The 15,388-nt window shown below is 36.5% G+C and overlaps 1 protein-coding gene across 2 annotated transcripts in view; it reads left to right on the top strand.

Moving 5' to 3' along the window:
- Positions 1 to 4,501, top strand: part of ZBBX (zinc finger B-box domain containing) — a 124,186-nt gene extending 119,685 nt beyond the window's left edge. For both annotated transcript variants that reach the window (XM_044255099.1, XM_044255098.1), the window contains exons 18-19: positions 2,407 to 2,545; positions 4,313 to 4,501. In XM_044255099.1, the coding sequence (XP_044111034.1) occupies positions 2,407 to 2,545; positions 4,313 to 4,430 (257 nt within the window). In that variant the 3' untranslated portion in view covers positions 4,431 to 4,501. The remainder of the gene's footprint in view (positions 1 to 2,406; positions 2,546 to 4,312) is intronic.
- Positions 4,502 to 15,388: the final 10,887 nt, after the last annotated feature.

Below are 15,388 nucleotides of genomic sequence, written 5' to 3'. Positions count from 1 at the left end.
CGGGTGAAGAGGGGGTGCAAGGCGCCAGCTTCTACTCTGTCCTCCGCCAGCCTCCTGCTCCCTCATCAATCTTTGCCCCTATTAACTTCAAAAAGTATTTTAAAATATAATTTTGAGAATGTACAATTATACAAAAATAGACCTATTCTGTTTGCACTTTCTGAATTAGCCCTGTGCTAATTAGGACTCAAATACCTAACAGCGGTTGAATACCTCTCCTTCTGGTGTTCTTTAGATCTAAGAGCCCCTGTTAGGTTTCAGTACTATAGTGTTACCAATTCCAAATCCTGAATTGATTGCTTTCTCACCATAACACTCCTATCATTGGGGCAAGTAAAGGTATCTTGCATACTGGTCTTATTCCTTGTGGAAAAAAAGGAGAAAAAATAAAAGCCTCAGCTAAAGAATTAGATTCTGGAACATAGTGATTGATGATATTGGTGAGCTAGAAGAGCTTAGAGCTAGTTCCAGTTCTTTTCCTCTGGTGTGTGACTTCTAAGTTACCAATGCCTTGGGGACCCACAATTTCTAATCTCCAACAGCTGGGGATGCGACAAAAATTCTAGCTGAGGATCTTTTGTTTTTCTCAAAATTAGTCTTATACAGAGCCCCAGATTTAAATGAGACCCAGTGAAAGCTGTCTTGATTGCTTTGGGGTGGTGGGAGCAGGAGCAATATCCTCAAGCCTTCTGAACTTCACCATGTATCATAATTTGAAAGTCACTGGACTAAATAATTTTAAGGACACTTCCAGTTGTATATATATAGAGGTCTTTCTTGCAGCAGGAATGATTTGAAGTTTCTTCCAGCAGGGGAATCTCTGCTTGCTCAAAAATTTCTGGTAAGTGCTATCTTCCGAGAAAAAATAGTACTACTAAAATAATTCTCTTCGTCAAGTGCATAATACGCGTAGTTTGGTGTGTGGTCCTTCAGATCAGGAGGATATTTGATTGACACTTTCATAGGAGTTGGAAGTGTCCAACTCCCAGATCCATTATTTTTAATGATTTTAAAATTCATCATAGTATAACCTTAGGTACAAGCTAGATTGGCCCTTAAAACTTTATCAAAGATGAAAAGAAGGCATTATCGTCTTTCTAATATAATAATCATATTTATTTCTGTACTTGACTTTTTGGTAGTTTATATAAAATATTTGCTTGTCCATTGGCTTATTTAACTTGCACTATTTGTCCTTACCTGAGCTAAATCATAGGGCAACTTCATGTAAAAGGAGAAGATTTAATTAAGGCTTCTCCCCTCTCACATACAAATGGTTATTATCTACCCAAAAAAAGCAAGGAAGCAGAAAAAGAAAGGGTAGCTTTGTTAAGACTAATCTTTGCCTCAGACTGTGTGGGGGTAAAACTTTTATTTCTTAGAAGACAAAAATAAACAATAAAGCAGTTAACATTCAGGCAAATTGAGGTGTCACCTAATATTCTAGGTTTAAAAAGGATCCCATGACACTCTTTGAGATATTATAAATTTTCAGGATAATTGACACTTTAAGTATAATATATATTTAAAAATCAATATGGTTAGGTGAAAGAAGTCACAGAGACAAAGACAAGTACTGTATAATATCACTTATGTATGGAATCTAAAAAAGCCAAACTCATAGAGACAGAGACTAGAATAGTGGTTACCATGGACTTGGGGGGTGGAGGAAATGGGGAAATATTGGCCAAAGAATATAAACTTCCCATTAGAAGATGAATAATTTCTGGGATATAATGTATAGCATGGTGATTATAGTTAATAAGAAAGTAGATTTTTTTTTTAAAGATTTTATTTATTTATTTGACAGACAGAGATCACAAGTGGGCAGAGAGGCAGGCAGAGAGAGGTGTAGGCAGGCTCCCTGCTGAGCAAAGAGCCAGATGCGGGGCTCATCCCAGGACCCTGGGATCATGACGTGAGCTGAAGACAGAGGCTTAACCCACTGAGCCACCCAGGTGCCCCAAGAAAGTAGATCTTAATTGTTCTCACCACAAACAAATAAAAAAAGAGGTAATTATATGACATGATGGATGTGTTAGCTAACACTATGGTATTAATCATTTTGCAATATATGTGTTCCAATCAACATATTATACACCTTAAACTCACACAATGTCACATGTCCATTATATTTCCATAGAGATGGAAAAAAATTGGGGAATTTGCTAAAAGCAAAGTCAATATGATTGAAGTGACTTGGTACCAATGCCCTAATTTAGAGGGTCAGATCAAACTTCATATTCTGCCCACCCCACAAATACTAGAAAATTGAGGTGATTAAAAATCTGTACTGACCTTCTTTGTACTGCCTATAGTTTACGCTGGGTAAACTTTCAGTACCATATGCTGCGCGTTTATGTCTTGAATTTATGTGTTGACAGTGCATAACATAAAATGTTTCAGATCCTTCAGAAAAGCTTTACAGCCTAACCTCAGAAGAGTTACCAGCCTTCAACAACCATTCGCTGAACATAAGTCAGACTACCCTAGATTTCTGTAAGACCTCAAGTGCAAGAGGCCTCTGTGCAGTTGAGGAATGGAGGTAGGTTAAGGCTATAGCCTACATGTAAAGATAGTGCATAGTGAAATTTTTGACAAGCCCCAAATAGTTATCTTTACTATGTAAAGAAAGATTGTCCTCATGGGTATACTTTATATGGCCATCCTCTATAAAATGTTTGGGTCCTTAGTTGACCTATTATTAGGATTTCGTAGAAGTCTTATAAAGAAGTTACTTTAATGTGAAGAGATAATTCTCTGCTGCACAATGTGTGTCAGCAAAATGAAAAGATATTTGTAATTTTATAATCCTTCAGCCTTTCTTCCTATGTTGAAAAACAGTTGCTTTACTTGGATTAATTAACTTAATAAATCTCACTAGTTTGCACTAATAAGATCTTACTTAATATCAATAAGGTTTTTAGAGTTTTAAGAAGATTCTTAAAGTTAAGTCAAGGTTGTTAATGATAGCATATTTTAAATTGTATCATTTCATTCTTTCTGCACATGAAAAACATTTTTGGATGATCAGTCTGTAAAGAATACAGGTTATATTAATAAATGCTTCAAAAAGTAGTTTATCATGTTGGTCTATTATTGACATGCTGGAGTTTCTTGAAAAAGGAGGATGGATTTTTCTAGAAGGATTAAGATAAATGTAAAATAAAAGTCCCTTGAATTATAAATTCCTTTGTTTGGTTTGAAGTCTAATATTGCAGTGAAAAGGAATCAAGAGTCCATTACTCTGTCTTTTTAAAGGAGAAAATCGTTTAGCTGTGGTCCTTGGATTTTTGCATTTCTAACACCACTTATGTTTTTAAAAAGAGGAATCGATATAAAGTTGCTATTTTTTCCCTAAAAAGCTCTTTTAAAACAAAGTAACTAAACTTACCATGTACTCTAGGTATCATTTCACGAAAGAAAGGACATTTCATACTAAAAATATAACGGGAATAAACAGAATAAAGCAAAGTTCTTTTAAATTAAAAATGTCATGAAAAAGTCATTACCTTGTTGTTATTTTTTCTTCTTAGACCAGTGGAAATTTTTATCTCAGTCAGATCTGCCCTGGTCCACAGATCAGAGTTTAGGAACTGCTGATTTAGCCTCTGTTGGGCTTATAAAAAGGGATCTAAAAAAATATCCATCACAAGATGACATATTTATTTAGTAGCATACATGGGCTGAAATTCTAGATAAGTTGGACAAAAAAGAAAAAAATCTGAATTGTACAAATTCCTTTCTGTTCCCCCACACTACCTCCTTTCCTAAACCTGACATCTATATACTAGAGTTTCTACCAGTTCCTTTCCACAATAAAATGTAACAAAATAAAACAACTAAATAATTGCTGACATTAATTTTGATTTTGGCATATCTTGACTGGCTATCCACATAGTCCTAATTTACTGTACACAAAAGAGGTGATTTATCTGGCAGTCTATTCATTGGGATTCTATTAAACCGCCAATGTTATGATGAATGTTCTTAATGATGACCCTGAGCCTCTGGAAGTTTCTGAAGAGCCTTCTGAATCATCAATGAAAGACACAACCAGAGACCATACAATCTTCTCCCCTTGGTTCCACTGTGCCTTTATTTCTTGGGAGAGGGAGAATGATGAGAATTTCTCATTAAAAGGAAGATTCGGATATTGGGCACATTGAAAATTATGGCCAGGGTCTGAGACAGCCTCCTCACATCTGCCTGCCTCCAATGACTTCAATGCATGTAGTATTGATCAGAAAATAAATGAAGAGTTGAAATCTGGTTCTGTATATTGTGTATTGATTTTTTAATGTATTTCCAGCTCTTTTGAAAGAGATACTGAAGCTCAGTCTTTGCTGACACTTTCTGAAAGCAGCATAGATGAGGAGGAAGAGGATTTTCTTGACAAGCAACATGTCATCATGCTATCGTGGTCATAGAGTGCCTCTTGATAATCATCATATGTTCATTACTTTTTCGATTTTGTACCCAAAGTAAAGCAAACAGCTGAAAAAAGTGACCAAGTGATTACCTGTACAGGTGCTGGAGATTTTGATTATTAATGTTTCTGATATTTCAAGGTTTGCAGACTAATAAAAGTTAGTGAAATTGTAAGGGCTTTTTCTTCCAAATGATTTATTGTATGTCAAATGCTAATCTATATTGCAGATCATATTAGGAAAATTTGGTGAATTTGTAACAATGACATTTATATTGTGTGTCTAGAAACTACTGTAGGTTAGAACATGATTGTATTTAAAGTAATATTTAATTGCTGAATTATATTGAATAATGATGTCATCATAAGAGTTAATTGAGCCTAGAATCCATATTTTACTTTGGTAACTACTGTTTGGTTTTGACCTGATTGTTAGGGTTTTTGACATTTAGAAAAGTTCTGGTAACTTCAAACATTGCTGCAAGAAGAGAAAAAGAGTACCCAAAATAAAGCAGACATAATACTTGTCATTCTAATATGACACAAAGACATAAAATAGAGAACACAGAAACTCCCCCTCAAGCCTCTTACTTTGGGAGGGTCATGTGATGGTTAATTTTATGTCAACTTGGCTAGACTATGATACCCAGATATATGGTGAAACTGTATACTATATGTTTCTATGAAGGTATTTTTTAGATGAGATTAACATTTAAATCAATAGACTTTGAGTAAAGCTGATCACCCTAAATGGTATGTGTGGGTCTCATCTAATCAGTTTGAAAGTCTTAAGAGAAAAAAGAACCGGGTCCTCCAAAGAGAGGGGACTGCTGCCTCCAGACTGCCTTTGGGCTGAAACTGTAGCACCTAATCTTCCTTGGATCTCCAGCCTTCTGGCCTGCCTTATAGATTTTGGATTTGCTAGCTGTCACAATGGTTCTGTTTCCCTGGAGAACACTGACTAATAAAAATAGTTTCTGGATTGTTGTGACAGTGAAAAAAATGAGCACACATAGAGGTATTCTGCTGGTCTCCAGTAGTAGGAGATTTGGGGTTCAATTCTTTACATGATCTTATAATTCAAGGGTTTAACAAAAGAACAGAAAAAGCCATGCCCAAGGCAAGCTTTATGGGTTGTCACTTTGTGACATTTTAGGACAATTTCCTCTTAAGGAGTTTATTGACATTATGAAAACATACCTGTAGGTTAGTAATGCCATCATCAGGGCATAGCCATAGCTGAAGAATCAAACTCTTTTTTCTTCCCTCTGATTCTGGGTAATAACTCCTTGTATAAGACCGTTGATTATTTAGTGTAATTTATCTTTGATATATTTTCTATGGGATCAATACATTGTACTCGTATTCACACAGTTGACCTACTATCAGGATAAAAAAATGATGAAGACACCTATTTCTATGGTCTAAAAATAGTTAGGTCTATAGGTCTAGAGATGCCCTTTAATTGTGCCTAAAAATACCCTTCATTAAAAGTAACATAAATGAACGATTTTTAATAGGTCTAAAAATGCCCTTCATTAAAAGTGAAGGGGGCACCCAGGGGCACCTGGGTGGCTCAGTGGGTGAAGCCTCTGCCTTCGGCTCAGGTCATGATCTCAGGGTCCTGGGATCGAGCCCCGCGTCAGGCTTTCTGCTCGGCGGGGAGCCTGCTTCCCCCTCTCTCTCTCTGCCTGCCTCTCTGCTTACTTGTGATCTCTCTCTCTCTACCAAATGAATAAATAAAATCTTTAAAAAAAAAAGTGAGTAACATATATGAACAATAAGCAATAAGGAAATCCAATCATACTATCAAAATAGAATTTCTGAAAAGAAACAAATATCTTAAAGAGTGTAACTCCTCCGAAGTTTTCACTGTCCTCTTAGCACTTCCTCTGTCACAATCTCAGAAAGATAACAGTGAGTCACCCTCAAATACTCATCATTTATGTCAAAGGCCCTTCTGGCATCTTGTCCTGATGCTGATAGCTTTCTGAATTTTAGAATTTATAGTTAAAATGGAGATTGCCTTTTCATCAATTAAAATAGGAAAAAAATACATTATATTTTTTTAGCATGTCTTCTCAGATTTAAAGTTTTTTGACTCTCTCTATCCTCCTTTGCTCTAAGACAATATCTTCCTTTTTCCTTCTGATGAAGAAGAAAATTGCTCCCTAGTGACAATTTATAGAACTCCAGTGTTTTTCTCCAAGTGGAAGGAGGTGTCCCATTCTCATTAAGGAAGAAGGACCACTGCTATTCCTTCTGTGCATAGCTTGAGTCTTGAGTCTTTTATGAACTAGTTCAGAAAGAGATTTTATAAGATGTTATTACCTTTCACAATAAAAGAATTTTAAAATAACAATAAATCTGAGAACTAGTTGTCATTAGTGCATTTCTGGCCGGGACCTGAGATAAGGTATGTATCATTACTTTGCCATTTGACTTCCAATATGACACTGAAATTAAACATGAGGGTCCTCTGTGGCAGAGCAGACCCCCTTCTGTCTTTATTTGCTTCCCATAACCACACATTTAGAAAAGTTCTTTAATTCCTTTTCCATTAGTCTAATGAGGAAATAAAAACTAAATAAGATTAGAGCCTTTGCCTGAAGCAGTTTCAATGTGTTCTCTCATTTCGAAGCGCAAGCTTAAAATCACTGTTAAAGGCATGCACCTAATTCTGACTGTGGAATTGAGAGAGTTACAGATATTCCAGAAGAATCACAACCATGTTCCGAGTGCTGCAGTTACCACAGTGTGCCTCTAGCAACCACTGGACAAGTGATCCCATGGTTTTATATGCATGTTGGGATTTAGTAGTTTATACTCAGACTTGCTTAGTGGTGCAATAGTCATATGAAATTCTATAATTTTGCAGCTCTGGACATACACATAATGGAAATGAATTGACATTAAATTATTTCTGATAACTTGGATATGTTGTTTGATATTTATTGAAGTCATTCACATCTAATGCACTCTGAGTGTGTCACACTGTGACACATATGTGCCATATATGTGAAGTGCACAGAAAAACTTTCTTGAACAAAAGAATTCTACAAAATGGCTCCTCATGTAATAGGGCCTCAGATATTTTAGATAATGTCTTGATTCAGAATAAAACAGTTCCCTCTGTCCCTATGATTCAGTGGTTGGAAAGATCTTGAGCAACGTTTACCTCATTTTGGTTTTGGCTACATGATATTTCTCATCTCTAAGGTCTCAAAATGTACCTTCTGAATGAGACTTTCCATTTCTGTTGAAATTAATTCCCTATGTTCCTTTTTCTCTTCTTTCTCATGACATCCTACTTTTCTCTCCTTTCTCTCTTACCTCATGACCTATTAATTTATTGGTGTAATTTTTGAATGTATGTCAGACAATACGTTTCAACTGACAGGATTATGTCTATTTTGTTCACCACTGTTCACTTAGCCTGTAGCATATGCCTAGCTCACATTGCTGGTCATCAGTAATGAATGAATGAATGAATAAAGTGTACGGGATCCAATGATAAGTCATTTCAGTTCCTAATTTTTCCCAAGAGGACACAGTAAGATATATAAGATGAGAAACACAGGATATCAGGATACACTATTTACTAGGTGGCAGATAACTTATCTGAACGTGTTTCTTCATCATGAAATGGAAAAAAAAGTCACCAGCTTTTCTTAGAGGAATGTTGCGGGAATCCCAAGCAGTAGTGAATGTGGAAACACTTTGAGAACTGAAAAGCTCTCTTCCATGCTTATTATCATCACTTTTCAAGAGTTTATGCTATAGTCATTGAATATACAGACAAATTATGGATGGATCAATTAGTGAATTCAGGATTGAGTTAATAAATGATAAAAGTCATTCAGTATCTAGAGTGGAAAATGCTTCCAGTGAGCTGGAGAGTTAGACTGAATGATGTATAAAGTTGTTTATGTTGAAAGCTAAATATCTAAATTTATTTTATTAAAATTATTTTTGAAAAATTATTTCCTATGTTTAGCTTTTTTCTATCATGTATAAATTCAGAATTTTTAAATATTAAGATTGCGCTGGTACTTTTATAAACACTTTGTGCGTCATACTTTCAGAGAGGAGAAATTTTAAAAACATACTACTTATACCTCCCCAAATCTGTTTTTATGGGATATTTTGTTTCAGCATAATTTTCATCACTGGTTATTTATTACTAGCCACATTTTCATGAAAACAATCTTTATTTCCTCAGAGTTCATCTGTGCCTGTAGTTTATCCCCCACCTAAAGTCATAATTCTTTGTTAGTGACACCCTGATTGTTTGCTGGGTAAATGATTATGATGTTGCAAACAGGATTATGACTTTAGCTGGGGAATAACCAGCAGGCATAGATGAACTCTAAGGAAATAAAATCCTCCCTTTTTAATGCAAATGTCTTCCATAGTTAAAGAAAAGAAGAGGATATTTTTAATGTTCTCCATGAGGTGACAGTTATGTTTAAAATGAAAAGAGTTAATTGATTGATGGGGTTACCTTGTGTTTCTTCTTTTCAACTACATGTAATATGCAATAACATTTATGGAAACAGTTCTAAGCATCTCTATGCTCTTATTTCTGCCAGAAGGAAGCACTTTGTGTATCGCCTTCTATCCGGAAGACAAATATACATTATTCTAGATACAAATGCTTAGGAAGACTTCCAAGAGGGGAAATGTACTTCATCCCTAGCTTACAATTAAACCTTATATATTCAACATAAGTATGAAAGAAATGTTTTAGGGTAAATTTTGATATTTCACATTTTTTAGAATTGTCTTATTTTTATTGTATAACTTTTTCTGTTTATTCAAGCGATGGTAGAATTTGTAAACAGCTTCTGCACTTAAAAAAATGAAACCTGTGGGACGCCTGGGTGGCTCAGTGGGTTAAGCCTCTGTCTTCTGCTCAGGTCATGATCCTTGGGTCCTGGGATGGAGCCCTGCATTGGGCTCTCTGCTTTGCGGGGAGCCTGCTTCCTCCTCTCTCTCTGCCTGCCTCTCTGCCTGCTTGTGATCTCTGTCTGTCAAATAAATAAATAAAATCTTAAAAAAAAATAAAAGCTGCAAGTGCCACAGAAGATGAACAGATGCACATTTGATTTTTCAAAAGTAGTCACCCCACATTCACTTTCTCCTCTGACCTACACCACACCACAGCCCTGGAAGAAAACTGTGTAAGTGAGACCGTTGAACCAATCAGGCTTTGATTTAATTTTATATCACAGGAAATACCAAATAACAGCGGACTAACATAGAAGATTCTTTTGTAAGTTGAGTCCCGGAGTAGGCAGTATGGAGTTGGCACAGCAACTACACCTTGCTGTGTTGTTTCTCTCCTCAAGTTGACGTCGTCATTCAAGATGGGGATAGATCTCCAGCCTTCAGAATCTGATTTCAAGGTGTCAAGAAGGGGGACGGTGGGGAGAGCAAAGTAGACACCTCCTAACTGAGGTAACTTCTTCTAACCAGTGTTCTTGGATATCTCACGCAACACTTCTGTTACGTATTATTGGCTGGAACTTAGTCACATCTAGATGCAAGAGGATTTGGAAATGTAGTCACTGAAGAGGGCACATTGCTGCTCAGAATAAAAATGGGGTTGTTACACTGGGGAAGTTGGAGAGAGTGGATATTGAAGGCACCTGGCAGGTCTGTCGTAGCCTCTAATGTTACCTTCATTAATGATCTACTGCAGCTTGCTTTCAGCATATAGGCATTTTGCAGTTAATGTGGTTTGCAATATGTGGCAGAAACCAGCCTTTTGAGATTTAAGTAAGATAAATTTAAGAGACGCTCCTATACTTGGATCACTCAAATTCATATATAAACCATACCTCTCTTTTAGTCTGAAAAACATGCTTTTGTTACACAAACAGAAACTTCATCATTATTCAGTTTCAGGTTTTCACCTTAGGACTTCTTAAAACACATTCCACATCTCCTTAAAGTTCAGTCTTTGGGCTGATGCCCAAATCCAATCTGCTTTGGCAAGGACTTTGAATGCACTCTGTTAAAAATACTGTGATATGAAATATTTGTCTCAAATGAAGTTTCCAATATTAAGATACTTTGAAACCTATGATGGAAATTTTCACAAGAATACACAGAGAACAAATATAAAATAGTTTCTTCTATTAGGAATATTGGATATTGGCATAGGAGAGCCAGAGATTACAGATGATCCCAGAGATAAAGTCTCATGGTTATGTGCTCATTTAGCAGTGCTTTAATCCTTTGTAGTTCACATATCAAATGAGAGATTAAATGTTTTCAAACCAAGTTCTGGAGACCCATAGGGTTTCTTTCTTTTTTTTTTTTTTTAAATTAATTAATTTATTTTTTCTTTCCAATTTATTTATTTTCAGAAAAACAGTATTCATTATTTTTTCACCACACCCAGTGCTCCATGCAAGCTGTGCCCTCTATAATACCCACCACCTGGTACCCCAACCTCCCACCCCCCCGCCCCTTCAAACCCCTCAGATTGTTTTTCAGAGTCCATAGTCTCTCATGGTTCACCTCCCCTTCCAATTTACCCAAAAGCACATAGGGTTTCTTGATTTCAGGGAAGAGTTTGAAGGAGGACTGAGTTGTTCAACAAAAGCATCTCTGCTTGTTTTGTTTGTTTGTTTGTTTGTTTTAATGTATAAAGGGATTCTTTGTGAGATTGAAGAAAGAATTTTACCACAAAAGTTAGACTGTGGCCTAGAGTCCTAGATCTCTGGGCCCCTGTCAGGCTGGTTTTCTGGGATTTATACTGTCACAGAATGTGATAGGTTGTTAGGATGTTTTACTGGATTTATATCTCTTGCTGTAAGAGCAGACTCCAGAGAACAATGAAGGAAGATAGTTTCTCCTCCTCAATTCATTGAAATCTCTTCAAAAATTATCCAGCTTTAGGCAGACTACATTGCTAACTGACTTCTAGTTGGATATCTTTTTCTTCAAATACAGAAACCCAGTCAAGGCACTGAAAATAAAGTGGGTTTATTTTAGTGAGAAGTGAAATGGTATGAAAATCCAAGAACAGGAGCTGTAGAAAAGTTGGTATGACAGGATTTTACAGTTCCTGGACCGGAGATAATTCTGTCTCTGGATGGTCTTGACCACTCATGGGTTTTTGCTTTTGAGGGGCACATTAGCTCTATGTTCCCTACTGACTGGCTTCTTATGTTCACTCAAACTTCGTGCTTATACCCAAGGATGCAACTTGTTTTTCACCTCTGCCTCATGGCTTCTCTCTCTCTGCTCTCCCCACATCACTATTTCAGTCCCTTGAATTGGTTTTCAATTCTAGATTCAGAGAGAGACATTGGATTGGTTCAGTTTATATTTTCAAGACAGGCAGCATGATTGCCTAAGGAGGGTTCAGGCCTGGGTCTGAACTTATCAGCAAATAAGTGTTTCCAGGCTATGGTGAGAAGGCATGGAGAGAAGAAAGGACAATTTGTTTTAAAAAATGGCCTCTGTAATTCAGCAGGCCAGGGGATATGATTTCAAAAGTGAAGTGGGTTTCATATGGCATGGACTTCTCAGAAAAACCCTCAGGGGAGGACCTGAGTGCCAAATGGAGGTTTGTAGGACAGAGTTGTGAATATTGCAGTAGGTGTGAAGAGGGGACAGAAAAGGAAAGGGTATTAAGGGCTGATGCTACCACAGGATCACCCTAACTGTATGGGAACCATGCTGTTGTTCCTTTAGTTTCAAACAGCACCAACCTGAAGTGTGGGTTAGGCTCTTACTAGACCTCCTTAGGGCCATCCTTTCACCTGTGACTTGAGTGTCAATATTATTCTATTCTCATAGGGCCAATGCTGGAATCAGTAACCTGGAGCTTCATTCTAATTTTGTTCTCTAATGTCCTCATCATAGACACTTTTTCATTTCCAGGACTGATCTACTTGACAACTATGAAGTGAGATTTCACACCGAATTCCTTTTGGGGCAAAGTGTTCTTTGGAGGTCTCAGCAGACTTCCAAATCAATATGACAAATGTGGCAGGTGCCTTTCCTTGTCTTGTCTGGCATCCAGGGCCAGATGATTCTGACAGGAGCTCAAGCCTTTCTCACAGATTCCCATTTATTGATTCTTGAAATGGCCCCATTTTCTTCTTTATAGAGGAGGAACTAAACCTCAACCAGATGCTTGTGATTAAAACAAGAGATAATGATAATAGAACTTTTACCAAGGATATGTCTCCTCCTGCTATCAGATAAATGCCAAGGTGAAAACAAGCCATTTATCTGCAAATAAACCTTGCCCTGGGGGTAAATGGTTTATTTTCTAAGTTTGAAACAATTATACTTTGACAGCATCACTCTCCTCTCCAGATTTTAGTTTTATTATAACATCATTATAAACACATTTAGTTGGCATTAGCGAAACACAGTTCACAGCACTGTTATATAAAAGACAATTTTGACATAAAGCTGGTCAAAAACAGTCTCAATTTAATTTTCCATATTTCTAAAAAAATTCTTTATCTTTTCATGAATTAAAGTATCTGATTTACTGATACTTCTTGAATAGATGAAATTTTGTTTTCTCTTTCTATAAACAATAGTAGACTATGGTCATACAAAAATGGTCAGTTTTTCATTTTGTGCTATTTCTTATTCTAAAATATAGAAATAGAAAAGCTTCAGCTTTTAAGGTTAGATTTAGAGATATTATTCTACTTGATTCTACAACACTAGTCAGCATAACTGCTACCTCCGAAGAAGAAAAGTGTTTTGCAATTTCTTTATGGAATCCCAAATGTACAAAGCTCAAATTCAGATTAAGCATCTAATTTCTTGGAATGAATAAACTTTGGAATGCCCAACACAAATTTGGTGGAATATTTGTTTACAAAAGAGTGAGAATTCCCATTATCTGCTCAACCCAAAAAGTTCCTCTTAGAGAAAGGACAGAGAGCATATCTCCCCTTGAAAAATAGATTTCTCTGAACTCATACCGTCTTACTCATTCCCCTCACAGTAATTTTTGCACCATCTATAGTAAAATTCCTCAAAAGAGATTACTATACACCACTTTCATTTCCTGTGTCCTCTTTGACCCATAAAATTAGGCTCTTATTTTTACCATTTGACATAATGTTCTTGTCAATAGTGACCTCCATATTTCTCAAAGATCATCACTGCCTCTCAGTTTCATTTGATGTGGTTGACTACTCTACCATCCTTGAAACTGCTGTTCACATGTTTAGGGATACCTCACACTCATGATTTCCTTTTTGTCTTACTGTTACTTCATAGTATTATATGGAATTCCTTCTTTTCCCAGCTTCTGAAATGTCAATGAGTTCAAGGCACAATCTTTTGAACTCTTACATATTTACACTCTCACTGAGTGATCCTGTCTGACCTGCAAAACATAATTTCACATTAAAAGTCACCCCTTAACTCCAAATTAGAACACTGACGTGACCAAAACAGAATTGTGGATTTTTCTTTACAAACTGGCTTCTTTGGTCTTCTCTATTTTGTAAATGGCAGCACTGTTCACATAACTCCTTGGGCCAATGACACTGGGAGTCTCCTTTGAAACTTTCCTTTACTCACAGGCTCATACCCATTCTGCAGTAAGTGCTGTTAGCGCTATCTTGAAATATACCCTGAACAAGGTATCCCACTTCTAGAGGTTCAGGTCTCCCATCAAATATATCTCAGAGAAGTTTCACTGGCCACTGTACCTGAAGGAACCCATATTCCTCTTAAATCTATCCTCTTGTACCTTTTTTCCCCCTCACTGATACTACAGAAAGCATTTATTCACTTCTCTCTTTTTTTTTTTACTAGTATCCTTCATTAGAGTATAAGTTTCTTGAAAGCATAGGCTGTCCCCTTCCTATGTTACCAGCAAGTGCCTGGCACAGAGAACATTCGTTAGTGAGTATCATTATTCACTCATGCGTATTGATTGAGTGAAAAACTGTTTTTTGTTGTTGTTTTTTGTTTGTTTGTTGTTGTTGTTGTTGTTGTTTTGCAAGGTATGAGGTAGGCAGTTGATGGAAAAAACTTTCTATAGTAACTTCCTAACACATACTGAGCATCTTTCATGCACTGTAAGCATTTCTCATCACCTCAGAGCAACCCCATGTTATAAGTACTAATATTAGTCCCAACTTTACATATGAAGAAACAAGGGCACAAAAGGGTTAAATAATGTGCCCAAGGTTACTGGGCTAGTAAATTAGGGTGACAGATTACAAATATAGGCTTCCAATTCCAGTGTATAAATTTACCAACATGTACAGTACTTCCTTTCCACTTCTTTCCCTTTCAGTGAAATTTAAAAAGATAGTGTACTATTGATTCATGGAACAAATTTTAACTTTAGGTGCCAAGATTGGATCTGAGGTTTCCTTAGTAGAATAGCTAGATTTAGCTTTATTTTAAGTAAGTCATAATTTAATTCTTCTTTCCAAAGATTTCATTTATTTATTTGAGAGAGAGAGAGAGAGAGAGTGCACAGAGTGGGGTAGAAGGGAGGCAGACACAGACTCCCAGTTGAGCAGGGAACCTGGATGGCAGACTCTGGGGCTTGATCAGGGAACCCCAGGATCATGACCATAGCTGAATGCAGACACTTTAGTGACTGAATCACCCAGACACCCCAGACATAATTTAATTCTTAAAAGTGTGTTTTCTTGAAAAGATTTTTAAAAAATCTTCTATATTGAACTTAGTAGACTTTCAATCAGTCTTGGTTGAATAAATATCAGAAGTAAAATCTAGACATGTGATAAAGTTATAGTCTTAGAATTACAGGGCTCATTTTTCTTTTTGTAATAAACAGGGGGTGGTGGTAGGGAAGTTAAATTTAGTGCTTGTCCTTTATGTCCTTGGCTATAGAGTCAGGTACCCCTTGGATCATAGTATCTTCTAAGTATGCCTACCCACAAAACAATTCTGTGAGGTATCTTATTTATATCAATAGTCAGTATT

This window comes from Neovison vison, chromosome 6 (genome assembly GCF_020171115.1).
Source record: "Neovison vison isolate M4711 chromosome 6, ASM_NN_V1, whole genome shotgun sequence".
In the NCBI taxonomy this organism is placed as follows: Eukaryota; Metazoa; Chordata; class Mammalia; order Carnivora; family Mustelidae; genus Neogale; species Neogale vison.
Note: the sequence above shows the minus strand (reverse complement) of the source record. Positions and strands in the feature narration are given on the sequence as shown.